This window comes from Sebastes umbrosus, chromosome 11 (genome assembly GCF_015220745.1).
Source record: "Sebastes umbrosus isolate fSebUmb1 chromosome 11, fSebUmb1.pri, whole genome shotgun sequence".
In the NCBI taxonomy this organism is placed as follows: Eukaryota; Metazoa; Chordata; class Actinopteri; order Perciformes; family Sebastidae; genus Sebastes; species Sebastes umbrosus.
Window position 1 is genome coordinate 16,136,304 of NC_051279.1, and position 26,129 is coordinate 16,162,432.

At 43.0% G+C, this 26,129-nt stretch overlaps 1 protein-coding gene across 2 annotated transcripts in view; it reads right to left on the bottom strand.

Annotated features, from left to right (window-relative positions):
* efna3b (ephrin-A3b) overlaps window positions 1-26,129 on the bottom strand; it is a 95,392-nt gene that overhangs the window by 44,674 nt on the left and 24,589 nt on the right. Inside the window, exons 3-4 of one of the 2 annotated variants that reach the window (XM_037784633.1) lie at window positions 21,160-21,295; window positions 20,708-20,941 (exon numbers count right to left, since the gene is read on the bottom strand). In XM_037784633.1, the coding sequence (XP_037640561.1) occupies window positions 20,708-20,941; window positions 21,160-21,295 (370 nt within the window). The remainder of the gene's footprint in view (window positions 1-20,707; window positions 20,942-21,159; window positions 21,296-26,129) is intronic. The other variant, XM_037784634.1, reaches the window with a different exon arrangement.

A 26,129-nucleotide genomic window follows, 5' to 3' on the forward strand; every position in this document is an offset into this window, starting at 1 on the left:
AGTTGCTGATTGGACTGTAAACCACGACCGGCGCACGGAGGAGGACTCTTGGCCCGGATACCCATTATGCGTTATCTGGATATCCACTGGCTACACCAGAACCACCAAAATATTGTCCGTTGCCCCCAGAGACTAAATCGTCATCAGACTGATAGCCGATGGGTTCCGAGATTGAATATAGTTCTGCAATATTCAAATATCAGTTCATCATTTATCAAACAAAAATGCCACACATGTGCTGCTTCCAGTTTAAGATTAGCTGTTCCCTACTTCAAATCACTGCAAACTGAATATCTTTAGGTTTTTCCATCAGAAAACAAAAATCAATTTGTAAACGTCACCTTGGGCTCTGAGAAATGGTCATGGCCATTTTTCACAATTTTTCGGACACCTTATAGACTAAACAATTAATCTAAAAAAACAATCGACAGACTGATCGATAATGGAAATAGCCCTCAATCTGAAAACCGTGATGTGTTCTCGAGCAGCGCATTACCTCCCATTACAACCCGCTCACGTACATGCGCACCCAATCACTCAGAAATCACCTCTCTCTAATTCCAAGGAGAATTTCTCTTTGGTTCGTCAGTCTGTGAATCAGCAGATATATACAGTCATACTGACAGAGATTTGGAAGCCAATGAAGAGAGAGACGTAGAGCTTAATAAGCCTGATCTGTACTTTCTGTTTATTCCGTCTCAGTCCAAAATTGCTTCTAGGTGCGGCTTGTTCGAAAAGTAATTCTCCTCCACCATATTTAATTGTTTTATTGTGTCATTACTTCATGTTGCCGGAGCATTAACGCGCCGTGCATTCCACTACGCCTATTAAACTGTAATGGCTCTACAAAGCAATATACGTTGTGATCAAACGCACACACACTATTAAGCGCCGATGCTGCCAGAGAGTGATATGAGGCAATATTGCGGGCGAGCAATCTGATGAAGTGTGCAGAAACAGTCATTAGCCGAGTCCTCGTCCCCGTTCAGTTTACAACACACTTAACATCTTAACGAAGGAGCCGCATTGCTTTCACACGGCGTCGGCTTATAATCACTCGCAGAAACACTATCAGAATTATAACACGCGCACACACACTCACTTTGTCACTCATCTATAAGGCCGTGAAACGCACTCGTTTTCTCTCTTCTTATGGGACAAACTGTGGAGAGAGAGAGAGACTGAGAATATGTGCATACATTACAGCACGTGTAAGTGCGAGCTAGCGAGAGAAAAAGTCTTAAATGTTTCTGAGAGTGCGAGAGGAAGTAATAAGATGAGTGGAGTGCGTTCGTCTGCTGAGAGAGAGGGATGATGGATTGTTGAGGAGAGGCAGGTGAAGCTGAATATCTCCCTACAGCGCCGGTCATAAAGCAATAGAGCAGCCTCCTTTCCAACAACACAATGAGATCAAATAACCTCCAGTGCCTCCGAGCACACGCACGCACACACACACACACACCTGCACGCACGCACACACACACACACACACACACCTGCACGCACACACACTCGGAGGTGAAAGCAACAGCATCAGTGGCTGGCGCTGATATTCAGGCTTCGCTCTGTTTTGAAACATCCATCATATTCTTGAGCAGAAAGAGAGGCAATGAAAGTATAGAGACGAGCAGTTCTTTGACACACTTCCTATCTCTTGCAAAAAAAAAAAAAAAAACACATATACGCTCGCACGCACGGGGCGCGCACGCACAGATAAATATACAGCCGTCCGTGAAGTATGCGGGTGAGAGGAGGTGAAGTAAGATGAACAAGCAAGGAGAAGAGGTTGAAGTAGAAGAGCAAATCCGAGTAGGAAGGGGAGGGAGAGAAACAAACCAAAGTGCTCAAGTGGAAGGAGGGTCACTGATGGGAGAGCCTCTCCAGGGCTCAGAGGGGGATTAAGAGTGTGTGTGCGTGTGGGTGTCCGAGTGTGTGTGAAAAACAGAGAAAGAAAGAAGGAATGGCATCAATCTTGCCGAATCTGATCGCTACTTTTTTTCATAACAATAAACCTGTGAGCAAGGCATTTTACAACCAGCATCCGTCACAAAGCCTTGACACCGCCACAGTCCCGCTCCCTTTCTGTCCCCGACAGTCATTAACAGCCGGCTCTGACTCCTCGCTTTGCTGTGTGCGCGCTTGTTTGTGTGTGCCCGTCCACATGTGAGACACCCCATTGCTATACAATGCGTGTGGAATTTCATGCTATAATCGGTTGGGGGACCGGAACACACGGCAAACAAAGCAATACGCACAACAGCGCAACTCACACATAGTTTATAGGGCACACACATGCATCGCGCTGCACACACACACACACACCTCCTGAAACAGACTGGTGAGATGTAGTCCTCTTTGAGTTTCTGCACTTTGCCCTCTTCTGCAGATGGCCAATTACATGATCAGATGTGGTCCGCTACACCGCGGCCACACACGAAACGCTGAAATCTTAAAGCTCCCTCCGTGGTAAAAAAAAAAAATCACACGCACACACACACACACACAAAATCAGAGGATGCCACTTCATAAAAAAGCATCTAGCAGCATGGTCCTAGGGGGTAATTTAGGATTAGCTCCAAACAGCCTAAAACATTCTCACATTGATATGGAAATTAGACCAATCTACCACTGGTACAAATGGCTTAAAAACAGTTACTTAAATGGCAAAAAAAAAACAGTGTGTACATGCACACACACATATACACACACAAGAGATATGCATATGAATGGCATGCGAAGGATCTGTCCCAGAGCTTGGTTGTGCCTATCAAAGGCTCGTCTCTCCCAGAGACCAGTCGAGGCCCGGCCTTTACACACTTAGCATTAGAATACATCAATGGCGCAGGAATGGAGGCACGCAGGCTTTCATACTCGGAAAACCCACCTATCTTCCCCTTTTCACTCCCTCTTTTGGTCCATCCCGGACCCTCCACCCCCACTGTTAGCCCTCTCCTATTATCTCCTGCTCCTCTTATTCCCCCACTCCTCCTCCTCCTCATCTCCTTCTCCTTCTCCTTCGTCTTAAGACTCCACTCGCCCCCCTCCTCCCTAGAAGGAAGCCTTTTTAACCGTGACCAGAACTCAGAGCCGCATGGACCGTGACCACATAGCCATACAACACCAGATAGTGTGTGTGTGTGTGTGTGTGTGTGTGTGACTGACATAAAATAATCATAGTTAGGCCTGCCACTGCTCAGTCACCCCTCAGTGTTGTGAACAGGCTGCTTCAGATCCTGTTTAGCTCCGTGGGATTCGCTGTCTGTTGGCCATCAGCATTCACCCCAACACTCCACTGACTAACTGACAAACTCCACTTAACAGAATCAAACTTGGCCCATCAAACGTGTGTCAGTGCATGTATTTGTGTGTGCGTGCGTGTGTGTGTGTCCCGTCACTTGTCTGTCGATACCCAGAGACAGCCTTCAGCCAGCGAACAGGAGACAGAGAGGTGAGAAAAAAACAAGCCAGCTCTCTTTTACTCTCTAATTACAAATGACAAACCTGCTACCAAGAGTCGGCCCGGCACCTGACGACGCATGATAACCTCTCAGCTCTCTGCCGATACTCGGTGGCACACTGGAGGCTATCTGCATCTGTGTGTGTGTGTGTGAGCGCTGTCTGATTAAAACAAGAACAACAAAATCAAACAGTGTCCTGCCCTGCGGCTCTGATTTCCAATGACAAAGCAAGAAGTCTACGGCCAATATCTCACCTGTCTTCCTCTCTTCATTGCCCTTTTAGTTTCCCATCCTTTACTTTTAGCCATCGATTTTCCCCTTCCTTCCTTCCTTCCTTCCTCTCTCTCCATCTAATCCTCCGTCCCTTCTGCATCATTTAAACACCAGCCGTTCTTCTCCAGATCATCCATTTCCTCCCGATCGCGTAGTAATGAGGTTAACACTACATCGAGGCTTGTATTCTTACTGGCTAATATCTCTAATTGCATTGTAACGATATCAAAGGCCATCTACTGCGGGTGTCATGTGATACTATATCCTCACAACAAAGGGAGGTTGTAACCTGTTCTCACGCCATACTCTCTTCTCTTACACACCATCAGCTCTGCAGTTTTAGTAGTTTTCTATTTGAGGGAAGCTGTACAAGGTTGTGGTGGATAGATACTAAAGGAGATATTACACCTGAGCACTGATATAAAAAAAAAAAATGCTTTTAAGAGAAAAAATATCACAAAAAGCTCCATGTAGTAGCTGTTTAGTAGCTTTTGAAAATATCATTTTGACCAGCAGGAGCCGGCTACACTAATACCCTTTTCCCACCAAAATGAGTGCATATATGCAGGTTTTTTTAAACACAGGAGAACCCACTAAAAATAGGCGATACACTCCTTTCCCATTGCAAATATGCCGTTGCCCTTGCACTGGTCTTTCTGGGGGTTTTTTCCTGCTGTGTCACGTTGCGGACGTGCCAACCGGCAAACAGTGAAAATGTTAAGATTTTTTTATATCTGATGCTTATTCAGTCTCTCTCTCAAAATCTCAAACCAGAGTTGGTGATTGATGAAACAGTGGAAAGACTAACAAAGACGGTTTTGAATAGTTTTATTTTGTTTCTGTCGAGTTTGAATAAAGATCAGCGAGGTGAAATGGTTTTCTGACTGGAGTCTGGTGGCTTTGAGGAGAGCATATTAATTGTATGTTTTGTACGTTAATAAATTATAATAATTGTCCAAATCCCTGTTGATTTTACGTGTCCACCGCATCCACCGTGGACTACTGCAGATTTGACTATTTGTCCTGGGAATGAATGCCTATTGTGACCTTTCCCACTGAAGACAAAAAGCCAGACGTTAGTGGGTGTTGGTGTTTTTTTGGCTTAAGTTCAAACTTTCAACATCACTAATTAAAAACAAACTAGTTCATAACGTAGAGATTATTTGTTACTAAAAATGTACCAGGTTTAACTGTAACTGTGTAACTACATAACTAACTGACAAAGCTAAAATAAGGACATTGAACAGAGTTTCCTAGAACTTGACTTACCCATTACTTAGTCTTAACTGGCCAAGACATTGATCACATTTTACAACCCAATTTAAAAAAGCACTTATGAAACTAGATAGTAGATACTACGAACTTCTGAAAGACTCAACACAAACTTAGTAATGGGTTTAGGAAGAGCTGGTATAAAACCAGTCCAGGAGGAGTTTGCCCATTCGTCATGGAGATCTTTGACCTTCCATTTTTGGAGCACTTAAAGGACTTCGCGTCCGTGTTGGGTTTCAATTCTGAACCTTGGAACCAGCAGTTGAGAAAATATTCTTACTACAAGGTCAATTTAATAGCTGTGTTGTCGTTCTATAATCTAATAAAAAAAAGCCAAATGTCTCAAACAAACTCAAATGTTAAATGCTGTCAAGCAGCTGTCGAAGATTGTGGCCTAAATTAAATAGTCTCAAATTGGCAAAATGATTATTCAAATGTGAAGAAGAGCAAGGACTCGATGCCAACTTTTGGTATTTGAACATTTTCTATACTCTACGGACACAGTTTTATTGGCACCAAAACCGTACAGATATACATGAGAACAACTTGAAATGTGAAAAAGAAAGTGGGGCAGAGAGATAAAGAGGAAGAGAGACTCAAATGCACACAAACACCGGGCTGAATGGACCGCCAGACATGGGTTCACGCTACAGGAGTGAGCTTACACTTCTTCCCATTCACACTTAGCATTGAGCTAGCATTGACTCCCCGCTGAATGGCCCTGTGAAGGCACAGGGCGATGCTAACCGGGAGGCACTATCGCTAGCCGCCCTGCTCCTTGGCGGAATAGCCGGGGCGGCATTGATATGGTAATGTCGGGGACGTTTCGGGGCCAAAGCTTGGGACCGTGGGCGCTCTGTGATCCTCCAAGCCCAAAAAGGACAGATCTCCAGGGCATTGTGATTTCCCCAGTCAAGGCCCTGAGTGATCAGGATAAGCCCGTCCATGCCGCTTTAGTGCTGTCACTCAGCCGCTATTGTGGTCATGTGAACGGTCATTTTCATCACAATTGACCTCGGTTTTGGCAGTACTGTTCTGCAGGGCCCTCCTTTCTCTATTCTTCGGTGCCCTCCCCTCCTGCCCCTTCGCCCTCCATCAATGATTTTTTTTCTTTCTCTGTCTGGTCTTTCTTGTTGTGTGCTCTCTTTCTCTCCCGGCACACAACAGAGGCCCTCAGATATGGCTGGTGCAGAGTTTAACCGGCCTCTCTGCCTATCCAAACCATCTCTGCAGCCCTCTCCGCTCTAAGAGGAGAGTGTCACGGAGCCTTTTGATTATCTGAGCTGATACTGTAGAAAAATTGCAACCCGTGATGCAACACATATGCTCGGATTTACTATTCGCCTCGAGGGGGTAACACACTCAGCGTGTGGGCAGATGGGTGTCATCATTCTGCGATTTATCCGATCACGGTTTAGCAAACATAGGAGTGTATACGGTATGTGTGTTATTCTATATATGGAGTGTGTGTGTTCTCTCTTTGCTCCACTTTATTTGATCAGGGCTGGAAGAAAAATAACAATGTACTCCCTTGAGGAAGCTGTGGGAGGTAATGACAGAGATTGTCCCTGCGAAACGAGTTTTCCCAACACATGCGTGTGTTGGTGAAAGATTTTGTGTGTGTGTGTGTGTATGGAAGGGGGGAAAACAGATAGAAAAACATGGAAAGAGAGGTAGAGGAGGTGGAGAGTGAAGAGTATGCATATGTATGGGTCTAATACATGTGGGTAATGTGTGTGGGTGGTATGCTTCTAGGCTGTGGGGCATTCACATGCCTTTTTTTTCTCGCTTTCTTTCTGCACACACTCTCCCCCCCACACACACACATATGCACATACTAGGATGGGAGGAGAGTTTGCCTGGCTGCGAAGAACTCTGCTCCATCAACACAACACATCCTATTTCTCAACATCTCCTCCCACATCTCCCTCTCCCCCTCCACCACCTTTATTTCTCTCTCTCCCGGGAAGTGACACAGAATTCTTTTTAACTGCAGTACATTCATTACAACAACCCCTGCAACACCCACATCCTCCATACACACCCCCTCCACCCAACTCTATCCTCTACGCTCTCTATCCCTCCCTATAATACGATAGTGTACGTATCCACCTCCAGCAGCCGCCCCGGACTTCACGCTTTCATTAAAAACATGATAGTCCAGCCAGCTGAGAGAGGTGGTGGTAAACACTCATTCATATGTGGCCTTTACTACAGCAGAGCTCATCCCCGTGCCTCAAAGCGTAGGAAGGCAAAGCAGAGCCTACAGACAGCGTGGGTGTTTTTAGCACTGAGGCCAGCCAGCATCTCTAGCTCTCAGCCATCCTCTCTCCATCTCCCTCCATTGACAACCATTGACTGTTCAGTGTACACACAAAGACACAGCTGTCCCTCATGTAAATGCATGTGCACATTAAAAAGAAATTGCACACCAAAGGTCAAAAACACGAGGGAGCTCACACACACACACACTACACCTCACAGATAATGTTGGATGAATAGACAATATATACCGCGAATCAATAGGAATTTGTCAATTTCCACGCAGGCAAGGTTGCAGATCAATAACTAGGATGGAGGTATTGGATTTTTGCGTAGCAGTGATGAAGTATCTGGATTTGTCAGGTATTTAATTCAGTGCATAAGACAAAAACAGACTTTTTTTTTGGTTATCTCATCTCCAAATGATTTCTCAATAGAATTTCCAGCAGGTAACAATTACTACAACAATTACAAAGTCCTTGCACACTAGAAAATGATATCGACAGACGCTTCCCTGTCGTACCAAGAAATCCTGCACACTGTTGATCCCTTGAACTCACTTCATTAACGGTGTTGAATTGTACCAGATGAGGTTATGATGACTGAAAAGTGAGTGCAAGTGATCGTCTGTTTGCAGGATCTTTTGGTTCTTTCAACTGAATTTCCCCCAAAAATGTACTATGATGACATCTATATCGATATTGCAATTTAAAAAGATATCTTTGGGCTGCAAATCACGACTATTTTCCAGCCCAGGGGGATGCCTTAAAATGTTCTTGTCTATCTAGTAGAGCTGCAACGAATAATCGGTTAAATTAATCACCAACTATTTTGAGAATTAATTAATTGGTTTGAGTATTTTTTTAAGAAAAAAAAGACAAAATTCTCTGATTCCAGCTTCTTAGATGTGAATAGTTTCTGGTTTCTTTACTCCTCTATGACAGTGAACTGAATATCTTTTCGTTGTGGACAAAATAAGACATTTGAGGACGTCATCTTGGGCTTCGGGAAACACTGATGACATTTTTCACAATTTTCTGATGTTTTATTAACCAAACAGCTAACCGATTAATCCAGAAAATAATCGACAGATTAATCTACACTGAAAATAATCGGTAGTACTACTGCCATCTATCCATTCAAAATCCAGAGATAATTATATAAAACACAGATATTAACATATTCCCACATATGAGAAGCCTCTGTTTGGTATTTTAGCTTGATAAAACATATCACTTTATCGAAATAATCGTTGTTACCGTATACCACGGTGGAAGATTTTTATCCTTATCACCCACTTTTACTCACGGAAAAGCTGCAACTAAAGAATATTTTCTCTATCTATGAATCTCTTTTTAATCAGTTGATTCATTGTTTAGTTAAAAAAGACCTTCCCAGTGTATAATATTTGGCATTTTGCATAAAATGTCTAATTGATTATTGATTAAAATCGCTGACGTATAATTGTATCAACTAATTGTTTCAGACTCTGCTCACGCACATACAAATTCCTTAAAAACCACAGAGGAGCTGCAGCAATATATTGGCATGCAGCACACCAACACAAACTGGCCAAGATGTGAAGCCAAGAACAGGAATCCCTCATAAAGAAGCAGCAAGAATTTCTCAGAAAATGCACACACACACACACACACACACACACACACACACAAACACTGAGAGCTCATTGTCGGATCTGAAGTGAGACTCCAGAGTAGTACGGTGATGCAGAGGAGGACAATGAGGAGGAGAAGAAGAAGTGATGTCGAGGAGTCGAGCCAACGGGAGAGACGGAGAGGCAGAGGGAGGAAGGGGAGGGAAGAGCGGCAGATACACGACGAGAGGGAGAGAGAGAGAGAGAGAGAGAGGAGGAACAGGCTGAAACATCCAGGAGAGGAGAGCAGTGTCTGTAGGACGCCATCGATCCAACACTGACAGAAATAGACAGCCAGACCAGAACCAGCAGAGACACTCGGAGACACACTAACACACAGCAGTGCTGCTGACAGTACACACAACATCTGCACAGCAGGTGTTTTTCATACATGAACAAGCGAACGCACTCATCGCCATCCACACACAAACACATGAACATTGAAGGCGGAAAAGTGCTACAACAAAAAACTCAAATTTGAAACCAAACTGACACCGGCGGCATCGGTAACAACAGTGTGCATGTACTAAACCAGACCATTCAAAATTCTTCGAACATTGTCGTTCTGCGCAACACCACCTGTCAACATCACATGATGAGCTGCATGTTTCATGTGTCCATTGGGATGCATATTTTCCTTCACACTCATCTTTTCTTTGCTCATTCCAAGATGAATCAGTTTTAGCTGTTTAAGACTAGACGTACTGGGGATGCGAGACGATTTGTGCCCTTACGTAGACATAAATGTGTGCACTTGTGTAAACGCACAAGCGTAAACCCCCCAGCAGGGACTATAAAGACGAAAAAGTAACTTCTCCTATGTTATACCCAACGCAATGAGCTGCAAGCCTCTCTTCATTAGTCATGAAGCTTCCTACAGCAGACAGATTTCATGTTGAGTGAACGTGCATTGGTCCGCAGGGCCGCTAAGTTAGAATTTTTGCTGAAGTTTTATTGGGTTTCCACTGTGCTGGTAGGTGCACTTTAGCAGCAGGACGAAATCTGTAGACACCTGTCAGCAGATTCAGACACACTGAATAACACAGCTGGGCAAAATCAAAATCACAGTATTAAACCAAATATGTTTCTGACACTGATCTACTGTATATCACCAAATTGAAAATAATCTAAGTAGTGTTCTGTGCAAGTACTGTATGCATTACATCAGATGAAATGTTGTTAGTTTTTTAATCGCGATTTGTTTGGAAGGATTCATTTGGACAAGACGACGCGATCTTCAGAGCTGACACGATTTTCAGTGGGAAATTAATCAGCGGCAATTTTGCAAATCGATAAATTGTTTGACCCATTTGTACCCAGAGACTATATTTAGTATGATAAGGAAAAATGCCTCATCATTTCATCATTTCAATAGTCAAAGTCAGGATTTTTGAAAAATGAGGAAACATACAATTTTAACATTGTGTTTATTAAATGTTTTCCATATGACATATTTTTTTAACACTGCATATGTGTGCATATCTTTGATATTCAACTTGTTATAAATTCAGATACCAAATACTTGATTGTGCTCAATATAGTTTCTGAGATACAGCCATTTTCTTATCATACTATAGTATTTGGTCACTTAGGACTACAGTATATCCATAAAATATAATGGAGTCTATTGCAAAAACAGTAGTCCCATCATGTGCCCAACTAGTAGATACAGTATGAGGAGAAAAACTCACTTTTGAGCCAAACTGACTTTTCGTCACATTTGTGCTGGCAAGCCCAGAGAACGCTTCTACCAAAGCAAATTAAAAATTTCAATTGCAGGCACAAATGGGATAAGTAATTTGTTAATCAACCATTCTGGTTCCAGCCTCTCAGATTTGAAAATGTACTGCTTTTCTCTGATTTATATCATAGTAAACTGAATATTTGGTGGTTTTTGAACTGTTGGTTGGACAAAACAAGCAATTTGATGATGTCACCTCGGACTCTGGTAGATTCATTGATAATGTCAAGGCAAAGCTTTGTGAAAAGCACACTGGTCTATTATTCGACGCGTTTATTCCAGTGTGCCTAGAAGTGTTTATCACAATTTATATAGTTAAAAAGGGATTACTTCTACAGAGCAAAGCACACTGGTCTATTATCCGACGGGCTTATTTTCTTATTCTGGCTTCTTCCGTGTGTGTTTTTCGGCACGCTACTAGTCTCGCAGCGTTGCCAACACCTGGAAAAAAAAAAATACATCAAAACGTGCGGAATGATCGGGACTGGTGTGCTATGACCTGACTAAGAGATTCACGCAGCGGTTTCTGAAAAAAATCGCATTCACAGCATCAAAAGATAGATATTCAGGTGGCTAACCACGTGGGTTGTCTCCTTTAGTCACAGAGCAGTATTAATGTAAATGTACGTTGTTTTGATTTCACATGTAAACTCACTTTCATTGGGCAGACTATGAACCAACGTGTAACCTGTTGCTAAGGGCCAGGGGGGCCCCAGCAACCAACCTGACGAATCTGATGACACTTCTCCAATGAAAGAACTCTGATTGGCTCTTTGTTTTGTGGCCTTCACTTAAATACCGTCGAGGAAGCTCACGATGACACTCGCTTTACAAAATAAAAGCCCCCCAACTCTCATTGTATGATAACAGGAAACTAGGTATTCACCTAGTTTTCAAAATAAAAGCCCTCAACTCTTACTGTATGATAACAGGTAACTAAACACTCCTCACGGCCCTCCAATCACCATGGCAACCAGTGACGGAATGATCGGGAATGGTGTGCTAAGACTTTTCTAAGAGATTGGCGTAGCAGCTCCCGAAAAGATCGCGCGGGATCCATAGGAATGAATGGCAAATTGACGTGAAGAGAGCTCAAAAACAGTCCTCTTTTGGGCCATACAGAGTCGCCATACTTAAACGTAGAAAAATGATTAAAAGTTTAAATGGGTCACGAGACTTGGGACTTTATTGGGCCTATCATCCCCCCTTCTTATAACCTCAGACATCCCCCCCAGCACCAGGCACACTGGTCAAAATTTATTGCGAAATTTTCTAGTTTTTGTTATGATTACACTAAAAGTCAATATACAGTATGATGATGTTGGAGTATTGCTCATCCCCACGCACACAACCCAACATGCAGATACACAATGGAAGACCAAAACAATAACTCTGAGACCATTTCAGCCTCTATTTCGTGATCAAACATGAATTATCGGCCAGTGCTTTTTGAATATGCCTGTTAACCGTATGAATGACTGGTTGACTGGCCGGTTCCCACTGACACATCACACTGGTTGACAGTTTTACTGACTGGCTGCTGTTGCCATCGGGAGCAGAGTGCTTGTGTGGCGAACATTTCTGCCTCCCTCCCTGGCCTGGCTGGGACTGATTAAAGCCTTCTGCTGAAACAAGGTCATAATTCACTTAGCCATTTCCCAATTTCCGCATAATTACCCTCCTGCCTCACGAGCGCTAACGCGTGCACATGCACACATTCGCGCCGACGCTCAGACACAAACACATTTCCTCTCTGATTTGTGTCATTACTGAGGGGAGAGTGGTTAAAAGGTTTCAGAGTTGGCCTCTTAGTGACAGCTTAAATGGATAAAACCTCAATTAAAGACTGTCTCCCTCTCTGCCGCGCTCTCTCTGTGGATGGAATAAGCATAATTCTGTGTCCTACTGCAGTTTGTTGGAGTGAGGACCTTGCCTTTTTTTTTCTTCTCTGGCTGCTAAATCAAAACCTTCTCAATCGGGACTTTCTCATATCTCACCATAATTGTTTCTTATGAAAACCTGTTACAGCGAAGCTATAAAACTGAATAAAACCTCTGGAGTTGTTTACGGCTTGATGAGGCGATAACAACATTCGTAATCAAAGCTCAACAATGAGCATCATTTCTGCCCGGCGAGCAGTGACAATAGACGCTCTTCCTGTAAACGCAGCGGCTCTCCTCCCTGCTGCTCCTCCGTCCTGTCCTGTCCTGGCGACAGTTGATTCCCAGTGCGTTTGATGAAAACAGCTGCATTTTCACATGCGTCGGTATTGTCTTTATGTGGAGGACTCCTAATTGTCATGTCGGTAGAGTTTATTAACGCTAGACCACTCTGCTCTGTTGTGATCAGGCTCGGCATATGGCCTCAGACTGCCACACTATGCTGCTACCATTAGCCACATCTCACACACACCATATGAGCATCTGGTGTGTGTGTGTGCAGGAGCTGACAGTCTACATTATTAGTACCCCCCTCCTCCTCCCAAAGCCCCAAGAGCGCTGGCGAGGAATAGAGTAGACATCACATAGAGTATATACACAAACACACACACACACACACACACACACACACACACACACACGCACGTACGGATACATAAAGCGTTTTGAAACAGCTTGTAAACATCACAGCCTTGTTATTAGCACCTGATTACACTGCTGGAGCTTAGGCGTCGGCTCAGAGAATAATGTTAATATCAACAACAGCATCGAGTGTGTGCGTCTGAGTGAGTGTGTGTGTGTGTGTGTTTTGCCTCCAGCCCATCGCTGCGGGATTTGTTTTTCGTGTGGACAATTTGTTCAAATTTAACACATGGGTGGGAAAGATAAACTCTTGTTTTGCCTAAAAATCAACAGATAACGAGAAAAAAACGGTCATTCAATAATTTGGCTGTCGTGGAAAAAAAGGCAACGCATCCTCCTCAGACGGCACGTCTTAACTTAAATCAGCACACAAACACTGCGTGACTCTGACACCGCTGCCCTTGTTATTGCAATGTGATTTCTGAGAATTCATCGATTAGGTAACTGTTCTAACAAGATCACTTTACTGTCACTATTCAATCTAATCTGTGAGCTCTACATTTCTTGTTTCTATGCCTTTACACTCCTCAAACAGACACTGTCCCTGCATTACCTCTAAGTTATGCAGAACAGTGAACACAGACTACCAAACATCTTGAAATCACCGATGCAGAAGCCAATGTTGGTGTGTTTGATTTATTTGTGAACTCCAGCGTGTCTTAGAGAAATCAAAAGTCACTTAAATGCAATGTAAAATGGATTTAAAACAACGGTATGGTCCTACAAAGTTATAGGATGTGCATCTGGTAGTGTACAAGGGAGAGTCTGTCTTATCGACTCGTATCTGTGCCGGTTGTTGCTCAAGATGTTGATCCCAATTTTGGCAGCAATCCTCCCGACTTTTCTCTGAAGGAACACAGCCTCTCAGCTGTTGCCAACAGGGAAGCGACCAATACAGTATTTGCACCACATTTGAAGCTCACCCCATTTCCACACCTGTGCACACCTGGCCGGGACGCAGCTGTGGCAGTCAGCTTGTCGGTTTTTAGAAGCTACAATAATTGGGCGACCACGGCCCGCATTGTCCAAACACCTGAGAAGAGCTTTTCATCATTTTTAGACTGTCCAAACAGCTCTTCTGAGAGAGCGTGGAGTGGCCTTTACACAAAGAACAGCCAGAAGCGCAATCAGTCACAGTCTCAGTCACACCTTTGGCTAATTTAGACTGTCCCATGTAACTGATGGCAGGTTGGTGGAAGCAGGTGGAAAACTGAAGCACTGATAAGAAAACCAACACACATGGAGAACTCCACACAAGAACCAAACATGGAAGCATATTTATCAACCATCTCTGATTAGGAAACGGGTCCCAACTGGCCCAGAAGAGTGATGCATATTTGGCCATCTTTTTAGGCATAGTGATAAAACCATTTTATCAGCTTTTTAAACTGAGAAAAGTCCTCCTGTCTGCTCCAGGATTTAGTTGAGCTGCAGAGCCGCTCTAAGCTATTAAGGGTTCCCAGCAGGTGGCAAATGATACGATAAACATGCACGTTTCTGCAAATGTGGAAATATTAACTGCAGAAAATTGGATTTCAAGCAACAAACATCATTCTCAAAGATATTCAAAGATACCGGCTCTATTCAATCATTTAGATTTTACCCAGGAACTAATGCTCCATCTAAACATGACATTCATGCTTTATTGAAAACAAAGAAATACAGAAATGACTTAACTGTAAATGCACTGTCTGATCCTCAAAGCTCCAATACCACACATTCTCCTCAAAATTGCGTAGATTTGCGTCTTTCTGTGATTTCATAAATCCCTGGTCCAAGCATTGATAAGGACACACTCCAAGTAAATCCATATCATATTATAAACACACATTGGTTCTGCATGCATTATCCTTGATAGTTCAACCAAATGACACACAGTGGTGTTCAGACCATGAAAACAGGCCGACAGCAGCGTCAAATATATTATTTTAACCTTTAAAAAAAGAGTTCTGCATGCAAGAAAAACATGTTTTAGCCTTTACTGACTTTGCAACACTTCTCATAAAATGTAGCCTATTTGGGTGGCCCACTCAAACAGATGTTTTTGTGTTTCTGTATTCATAATTTCTTCCTGTTCAAGTTTGTGTGAAAATGCGGCATTGAAACTGAGCATTGACTGCCAGAACACAGCATTCATGTGCAGTTCTTGGCTTGTGAATTCACTGCAGCCCACCACGCTACACCTCCACCTCCCTTGAGGTTGACTACCAAAAATAAATCCCCAACCCGTGGGAAACACTAGCAGTGATGCCTTTTTCCTGTATTCTATTTTACTTTTCCAGCATCGACTTACTGTACCTACATCAGCTGGCCATTGTTGTGAATGTGTTGAAACTCCTAAGATTAAAATCACCTTTATTTCACCTTCATGATTCGGATTGGTGACATCTTTTCCTTGTGTACACTGATATAGAAGTGTTTTTAGTTCAGTGAGATTTCTAGAGCCACCAGCAGGGAATCAGCAGTCACTTAAATCAATACCAAGGTTGGTCTTAGCAGAATTACATCCCTTAAATCCCTAAGAACCTGCTTCCTTTGAATCCAAACCATTACAGTCACCAGTTTGCGTTTGATCCAAGACGGAGCAAAGCGCGAACGGCGAACATCAATACTCCATTTTCACAGCAATGCTTCCGATTAGTCGATCATGTAAGCGGGACAGCGTTTGAGGAAATGAAAGAGCCAATCAAGACATGTAGAAAAAAAACGGGGTGGGCTCGATATTTCAGGCTTGTCTTTTTCTCAAGATCAATGTGAGTGTTTTATGTGTGTGTGTAAATTTAAAGGATCTGCAGCGAGGAGTGTTTGAGGTGGCTTTGGTCTGAATCAAAAAGTGTGTAAGAGCGAGGAAAGAAGAGTGGCGAGAAGGCAAAGAAAACATTGGGTGAGGTGAGGTGAAGGAAAAGCAGACAACAAAGAAAGGCAACATCTCTTTCTAGCACTGGAAAGATTTAGTCCAAGTTAATTTGACAGAGAAAGAGTCCCACAACATTCACATTAAACCACACAGCTCCCAAAATACCACCACCCCAAGAGTGCTTTCCCATCAGGCAATTGGAGGATGAGAGAGGAACGGCGAGGTGGGAGCGCACTCTTGAAATCTAGCTCATCCCCCAAAGAGGAAAAAAAAAAAGACAGAGGACGAGAATTCTTTTCCTCCTTTCTTGTCCCTTAATGCTCGGCTCACCTACCAGACAATACCTGTCCAATCAGAAAAATGTATTTACTCCTACGTATGCACACAGAGAGAGCGAGAGAGAGAGAGAGAGGACCGCTGGATCTTATTATACGAACAGTACTCATCCATCACACAGGTGTTCCCTATTGCTTTTAATTAATGACGTCTCTATGCGAGCGTCTGCACGCCACACACACACACACTTCCACACCCACACGTCGCAAACCGGTACACTATGTGGCCTTATTATTCGTTACTAATGAACAGCCTGATCACTGTGTCTATAGAGCCGTTATGATGATCACTGAGCCCGTGTATGTGAGAGGTTTTATTTTGGTGTTTGTGTGCAAACACATATCACAGTGGTGGCTGACATACGTAGCGACGGCGCGAACGCCTATGATGGATGTGTTGCACACACACATGCACACACACACACACACAGGCGAGCCGTGCGCCTCGTGATAGTGAGTGAGTTATACTCTCCTTTGTGCAGATATTCATAAATGTAAATGTTGTTGTCCTAAGTGGGGCTGGGAGACAGATAGTTTTGTGTTGCCGTCAAGGGGGATGGTTGATTGGCCTGCTTAATCCGCTCGTCTGTGTTTCCCTCTCTCTCTCTCTCATGCACACACACATAAACTGTCTTCTGGTTAAATGTGAGAACTCAGTGTGTAGATCAGGGCACTGGCCGAGCATTATTATCATGATTATGATGACCCTCCTCCTCCTTTGCTCGATTATAATTCAAAATCCGTCTGTATTCCTCCTGACTTCCCCTCAGTCCCATAGCGTTCCCCCCTCGCTGTCTCTCTCGTCTCACATTCTTGCATTATTTCTCTCCTGCCCTGCGTGACGTGTCTCTGCACACTCTGACGAGCTGAATGAATATGAAACAAGTTCCACCTCGGCATCGATTACCACACACGCATGTGCATTCGTACGAGAAGCAGATTCTGCTCGCGATAGCTGGCCTCATTCCAGTGGCACGCGTCGAGGTGACAGTGTCATTGATTCACACGGAGATAACGTCTAGAAATGCTCATGCGTTTGTTTGTTTATTTGTTCGTTCGCAAACCTAATCGCTCTCCGAAATATACAACTGATAAATTAAGAGATATCGCCAGATATCCATTATGCAAACCAGTTAACTGCTGCGTTATTTGATTAAACACATGCACGTGTATACGCACGCACACACACTCACACGGCGGTGCTTAATTGCCAGGTGGTGGAAGATAATGTGTGATTTAACGGACTGATGGATTTGTTTTTGTTTCGGTCACCCATCAGTGAACAGAGACATCTGTAACAGGGCAAACACACACACAAGCGCCAGTTCTCACACACACACACACACACAAAAACGCACACCATTATACACACGTTCATGCCCAGGGATATCAGTGACAAGTGACTGATGGGCAGCGGCACCAGCCGTTGTGCAAGACGCGAACGCAGGAAATGATCCATCTTCTCGAAGTTAAAAAAGTACACAGCGGCGTGTGTGCGTTTGTGTGTACTCGTATAATCATAGATATATGTGCATATGTACAGTTATAAGCGTGGATGCACGTGTGTGTGTGTGTGTGTGTGTGTGTGTGTGTGTGTGTGAAGCAGTTAATCCTTGGTAACAGTCTCAGCCTGTCTCTTGTGGTTGATGAGTGGCTCGGGGTCAGAAGCTGGTTGAGAAACTGCAGGGTCCTGAGGCTTTACAATGTGTTTACCACTCACACTGACAGCTATACTACAGCTTATTATTGGCCTTCTAAACCTCCACACTGCACTGTGAGTTAGAGAAACTCCGGAGAGGCCCATAGCCAACGGCTAGAGACGCCAGCCAACCCAACAAATGTGGGATGTTGTGGTTTAGAGATTAAAATAAATGCCGGGAATGGGATCTTGTGCCGTTGAGAGGAAGTATATGAGAGAATGGCTTAGACAGGTTATCCTGCGGTTTTTGTGTGTCACTGTCCATGCTCCCTTTTGTCTCCTAATTCAATAAAGTAGGCTGGATTGAAAAAGTTATCCCCACTCGCTGCTCATACGTTGTCATTGTGTACGTGTGCACTGAGGAAGAGAAGGAGAGAGAGATGGGAAGATCAGGGATGAGGCAGGTCCACTGAGATGCAGTGTTCTTTAATTAACCACAGTCTTTTATAAAAGACACACACAGTAAAACTCACACTGCAGGGGCTAAGAATATTCTGCCGCTGGGATGAAAAGCGTATTGGCAGTGAATGTGTGGAGAGAGAGAGAGACGAGAGACTGCGGGGCTCTGCAGTACTCAGGTCCTGGACAGTCAGGTTAAAGGTTACGCTGCTCCAGACTGCTCTAGTTCTCAGTCAGAAAAATCTATTGCAGGTTCTTTTTATGCAAACAGTCTGAGTATACAGCAAAAAGCAGCTGACAAATGACTTAATTAGAGTACATTTTACCAAGGTCAAAGCTGCTCACGTTACATGGAGCTGATTGCACCGAGGTCCCGGGTTCACTTCTTCTTCCCTTTTCCTTTTATGCCTTTAGGCGCTTTTTTCCACATTTTATCTAAATCAACTTCTGTCTCTGATATGGAAACCGAAGGTGGAATTTCATTAGCATTTATTATTAAATTGTTACAGAGCAAAAAAAGTATAGAAATTGAAAATGAGCACCCTCCACATTGAGAGAAAAACATCAGCGAAAACGCATTAACTGTGCACGCAATATTACTTTCTCTAAAATGTGCGGAGAAATAATTTTTTCACATTCCGGGAAAACAAATATTGTTTACAGTGTCGCACGACAACCAATAACCTTATGTTTTCCGCTCCTATTACTTTACGCAGTGCTTCATGTATAGTAATTCTGCTGCGAGGCACGAATTTACTAGTTTTATTTCACGCTGTAAACTAAAATCACAGGCCCGGAGTTATTATCGGCGGACAGAATCATCGATCCTCCAGCTGCAAAAACAACAGTGTATTTTCTGAGTTTGTCATTTTGTTTACGTCTTTAATAAGTGCGGTCGTAAAATGTGAGTCGCCTGTATATCTGACTGCTCATCTTAGGGGCCTAGTAAATTCTGCTTAGGAAGTAAATACCACATACTGAGATGTTTTAAGGGCCGCCTGGTAGCCAAATGGTAGCTTACACATAGACAGGATTTACTGCAAGATGGAGAGTGAAAAGGAAGGTGTGTGTTAGTGTGTGACATGCGCTCTGGTGTACCTCTGAGACCTCAAATTTAGGTTGATTGTGGCATCATTTTGTGACGCTATTGAGAAAATCAGACATCACGCAGCTTGCTGAATTGCTCATTGAAAGAAAAAATCTTGAAAATCGACCATTATTTCGTGTCAAATCTGGCGTTCAGTTGCAAATTAACAACATTTTATCTGCATATTTTGGGCAGAAAAGAAGAAACGTGGATGTTACAGATTGGGACATGTGGAAACGCAGCTAATACAACATAAACTTACAGGATTTTACTGTGAATTGTAGGAGAAGAGATGAGCCTATACAGTGTGTTGCAGCAGTCTGACTCTACAATCTTAAGGATCCAGCAGCAGAGCCGTGAGGAGACACGCGAGGACAGCGTTAAAAAAGGCAGCTTTCACAACAACAAAAAAAGAGAAAGAGAAAGCATTTTCACTTGAATCGAGATACGGTGTGAGGAGCGAGGGATTAGGAGGATAACAAAAAGGCCAACGGACTGAGTGTAAACAAGAAAGGGGGTTAGAGAGGGATAGAAGGAGAGAGCAAGTTGAAGAGAGGGAGCGAAGAGGGAGAGATTGAATAGTGACACTGCTGCAACACAATGGGGTCAGGATGAAGAAGTGCTCCTAATTGAACCAGATAAGAGGAGAAAGACAGAGAAAGACTGAAGAGAGGAGACGGAGAAAGGAAGGAAGGAGAATCACATTTTCCTTCTATACTCCTTGGCCATGCATGGCTGAAGGTGGAGGAGGAGGAAGAAGGAGAGAAAAGGAGGGGGTGTCATTGAATATACAGCAATGTGCACAGACTGACTGGACTGAGGAACTAAATATGTCTGACTATAGTTGTGCAAGTGGAAGGTGTTGAAAAGATGGTTTGGAGGCAACCTTGACTTCACAGTGAGGGGGTCTGACAGAGGCTCAGAAATAGATGGAGAAACATGAGAGGCCTATTTGTGGATCTAAATAATGTCTTCCACTTAAAAAACAAAAAGAGTGCAAATCAGGCCATTTTTGAACAGGTGGAGGACAGAGAGATGAAATACATGACATGCACACACACTGATAAGAGGAATGGGTGGTCTCTTACTGTATGTTGGAGCTGTTCCAGTACACAGAGTGCCTGTTGGCTGCCACCTGGACCACGTCCGCCCAGGTGAGACTCGTTAGCACCCAGAGAGACAGCACCACCAGAGCCATGCTCTCGGCTCCTCCTCTCCTCTCGGCCTCCGTCCTCTTCTGGTGTCTCCGGCCACTCTCTCTGTCTCCTTCACCCCACCACCACCAGCACCAAACAACGCGACTCAAACATCCCAGCAAATGCCTAACAGACGGGGAGAGGAGGAGGAGGAGGAGGAGGAGGAGGAGGAGGAAACAAAAGCTTTCATGCATGCACACAAAAAAAGACTTATAACTGTTGTAAAAGTCTATTGTGACTAAAAAATGTCCCCACCCCCCCTCTCTCCAACAAATCCTGAGGCTTCAAAACAAGGAGGTTTTATGAAAGTCCTTAAGGGTCCTCTCTCTCTCTCTTCTTCTCACCGGGAACTGCTGCAGCTGAGCCCGCCAGAGGAGTGTGTGAGGCCGGTATACTGGGTCCAAGCAGCAGGGGGTCGGTGGTTCCTCCTCTGAGCATGAACCCTCCTCCTCCTCCTCCTGGGAAAGAGTGCTGCTGCTGCTGAAGGTGAAAAGGAAAATGAAGAGTGGAGAAAAAAAATGGTGCTAAAATAATAAAAAGCAAGTCCTCTTTCTTTCTTTCTTTCTTTTTTTTAAACTGTTCTTTTATCTGCTGCAGTTTTTCCGTCCAAATGCTCCGAGAGATGCTGCAAAGCTCGCAGGGAGAACGAGCCTCGCTGCAAAACAATTCAAGCAGCCAGTTTTCATGAGGTCTTCAAGACTCTATCCGACCGACAACCATCGTTTACGGTGAGCAGCTCAGCCCACCCGTCTCTCTCTCTCTCTCTCTCTGTCCTTCTCTCTCTTTCTCCTCCTCTTCCTCTCTCTGTTTGGTAGGCAGCGCTCGTTCACTTTCTAACTCCTCCCTCCTCAGAGCGACAAAAGCGCATTCCTCCTCCAACATTGTGGCCGAGTCTCAGCAGCAGCATCAGGCATCACTGCGACTTCAAGTTCCCTTTCTTTTTTTTTTGTCAACTATTCGACCTCCACTGCCGGTGTGTAAAAGTAGAAAGCTTTGAATCCCCCACCTCTCTCTCTCTCTCTTTCTCTCTCTCTGCCAGATATGTCTGCAGCCACCATCTGCAGCCTATTTTTCAATGTAACACCCCCTCTCCTCTCCTCCTCTCCTCCTCTCCTCCTCTCTAGCCACACACACACACACTTTTATGCATTTTTATTACAAAGGCTAAAAAACTCACACACGCACATTATATTCTCCACCTCCATCCCTCCTGACACTGTGATACAGCACTATTATCATGCACAATCCTCTTATAGCTGCAGCACATTAACACACATGATGAGCATTTTTTAGATAGTTCTCTTCTTCAAATTTTAGTGCTTTTAGTGAATTGTATTTTATATCTCTATTTGTGTCAATGTGTCTGCAACTTTGTGTTCTTGCTGCTGACCGTCTTGGCCAGGTCTGCCTTGGAAAAAGAGGTTCTTAATCTCAATGGGACTAACCTGGTTAAATAAAGAGTTAAATAAAATAAAATAAAATAAAAATACAGCACTATTATCAGGCACAATCCTCTTATAGCTGCAGCACATTAACACACATGAGCATTTTTTGTCCCCCCCCCCATTTGTCTTTAGATAGTTCTCTTCTAATGCAAATTTTAGTGCTTTTTGTGAATTGTATTTTATATCTCTATTTGTGTCAATGTGTCTGCAACTTTGTGTTCTTGCTGCTGACCGTCTTGGCCAGGTCTGCCTTGGAAAAAGAGGTTCTTAATCTCAATGGGACTAACCTGGTTAAATAAAGAGTTAAATAAAATAAAATAAAATAAAAATACAGCACTATTATCATGCACAATCCTCTTATAGCTGCAGCACATTAACACACATGAGCATTTTTTGTCCCCCCCATTTGTCTTTAGATAGTTCTCTTCTAATGCAAATTTTAGTGCTTTTTGTGAATTGTATTTTATATCTCTATTTGTGTCAATGTGTCTGCAACTTTGTGTTCTTGCTGCTGACCGTCTTGGCCAGGTCTGCCTTGGAAAAAGAGGTTCTTAATCTCAATGGGACTAACCTGGTTAAATAAAGAGTTAAATAAAATAAAATAAAATAAAAATACAGCACTATTATCATGCACAATCCTCTTATAGCTGCAGCACATTAACACACACATGCTCACGCACACACATGTCCTCTCATGTATCCACCACCATAAAGAAAATATAAACAAGCTGTGTATTATACAGCAGGTTCACAATGATATTATATTGGGATGCACTGATATACCGATTCAAATAGCTGGATCGGATATTGGTGACAATGGGGGCCGATTCATTCTACACATTTTAATGTTTATATATATATATATAGGGTGAATTAGCCTAAAGTGGGAAATTTTTTTGCATTTCAGATTTCTGTAATATATTGTGATATGAAGCCAATTAAATCCAAACCCAGTAGCACTCCGAAATCCCCAGGATGTGTCCTAATCAATAAAAAAAAAAAATGCAGATATCACACTCATAGAAGAAATTTTTAGTACTCTAATGCCAAGTTTTCTCAGATCAATTTAGATTTTCTAAAGTGGTACAGTCATGTCCAAAATGTGGGGCACTGAAAAGTCTGTTAAAAGGCTTAAAAAATCACCTTAATTAATATGTAAGAAACACTCAAATTAAATGTGCAATCCCATGTTCAGTAATTTTACCACTGACTATGTCATTGCTGTTACAAAACCTATAGGCTTATGTGTGGATGTTACATGGAGAATCAAACAACATCAAACAAACAATAAGACTATGAGTAATGATACATGAATGAAGAATAAGTAATAAAGACTATACTAGTTTTGAAGCATTTGGGCATATTAGAAAGACATTAAATATCATTGACTTTTATTTGTTTGAGGAAGACCTACACCCACTGGAGCTTAGGTGTCCCCCTTTAATTTGTTGCCGCATTAAAAAGGGTTTACACATGAATTGTAATTCTTAATAATTTTGAAAATTGTCCACCAAGTTGTTGGTGTATGATTTATCATTTTAATAATAAAGAACAATTAAATACATTTTTTGGTCACATTTTGGTTTACAAAGTTAGGAAAGTAGTGTTTAAGTCAAGTCTGATGTTGCCTTACACAAAAACACAGTGAGGTATACAGCCTATTAATCAGAGGCTGGTATCGGTACTCTGTATCGGATGATACCCAAAGACCAGGTATCGCTATCGGGACTGAAAAAGCCGGATCGGTGCATCCCTATATATATTACAGTATCTAAGTTTGGATGAACCAGAAGTGACTTGCTGTTTTATTTTTGCAAATTCTTCCCATAAATTAAGTTTCACATCTAAAATTTACTAAAGCAATTAAGTTCTAATAGAATTAGAGTTATTTTCGTGAAAGTGTGATGTGGCTCGTATTATGTATTCCTGTAGCTCTAGTGTGTCCTGCGGAGACATGGTGAAATGTTCAGTAATTTGCCCCCCTCTGTCACCTCCACTGCCACAAACTGTGCATCTAAAGGTGTGTATGAGAGAGAGAGAGACACACAGAGAGAGAGAGAGGAGCAGGCCAGACAGGGAAAGAGACAGGAGGAGGGAGGGAGAAAAAAGAGAGAGATAGCAGATAGGAGAAAGATTGTTACAGTTTTCTTGCCGCCTGCTGGGAATGAGTTGGTTAAGGAGAAGTCAGAATGATTTATTGGGAGAAAAAAGGAGGGAAATAGGGAGAAGGAGAGCAAGAAAGAGAGTGAGATGAGATGCCATCGGGGAATCCCTCTGTCCTCTCCAGTCCTTCCACCTCTCTCATGAGCTGTCCATTTAATCCCCCCTCCGTCTCTCGCTCTTTTCGCCCTCTTCTTCCTCACTTTATTCTCCCATTTCCAATGCAAACTTTCTCCACTCTGCGGTGATCCTCTGCTACCTGGCTCGGCTGTTTTGCCTCTGTCTTTAGTTGGCTTTGTCTCTGGTGGTCGACCTGTCTCCTCTGCCTCTCTCTCCATCTCTCTCCGTTACATGCAACTTTTTTAATGAGCACTCCTCCTTCGTCTCCTCTCCTCGCTCCGCCGTCTATCATTTCTCCTTATAGTCTCTCGTGTTGTATCTCTGTTTATCGCTATGCTGCATCGTGTATCACAGCAGCACAGTCAAACACCTGGTACAATTAAATATGCATGTCCAGATATGCACATATATATATGTACATACAAACATATACATATTTTATGATTAAGCCATTTCACTTTTAGTGGTCACAACATTAAAAAGATTTAAATATATATATATTATAGGAAAAGTTGAACATTTTGGGTTATTCGTCTTCTTGTGGGAGTTATCTGAGAAGATGACACCACTCTGTCCATTAAATATGAAGCTACAGCCAGTTAGCTTAGCTTTGCATAAAGAATGGAAACAGGGGGAAACAGCTAGCCGCGCTCTTTGCTGTCAAATTATTCCTTTAAGAGAAACATCACTTTCCAGAATCACCAGAGAGTCTTTATCAAAATGAGCGAGGAAGTTCATTCTTGACCTTAGAATGGGAACACATATCACTGATAAAATTATCTCAACTCAAGATTCACTTACTAGCTTTTACTGACTATCTTTCGATCACAGCCTTCACTGTCTTCTTCTTTGGCAAATGGGACTTGCTCAGGTGTCACCATGTGACCTTCTGTCCAACCCGGTCTTACAGGAAGGCGTATAAATAGCACAAAGACATTACATTCTGTGTGTCATGACGACGCATTTTAGCCTTTTCACGTGTCATTTGTACGCCATGCAACAATATGGTAACGCACAGTTAGGTTGAGGCAACAAAACCACATACTTAGGTTGAGGAAAAAGTCATGGTTGGGCTTAGAATAAGTACGTAAACTGAGTAAAATACATACGGAAACAATGTCTGATAAGTACGGAAAACACGTCACAAACGTCATTAATGCAACTTACAAAACAAAATACCGATCACGAACACCAGTCTCTTGGTTAAAGTCCTGTGTTTGTTGGACTCATCCACCACTCATCCCTCCTGCTTCCGCCCGCCACACATGGTCTTTCTCGCTTTTTATTCTATGTCACTACCTTTGAGCATAGCTGTTCTGTCACATGAAAACTAGACCACTACCTGTAGACCATTTGTTATCATGCAACCAAAGGTCTGGTCTTTGATCATGTGAGGACACATGAGCAAGTTCCATCCACCGAAGAAGGCCATGGAATATGGTCAAAAGCTACAGAATAATTAAGAAAGTGATATCACACCTATAAAACGTCTTTTAAAAAATTAATAATAATAATAATTATTATTATTATTCCAGTGAGTAGCACAGATGAAATCCCATTCACCTCTCTTGTGTTGGGAAGGCAGCAGT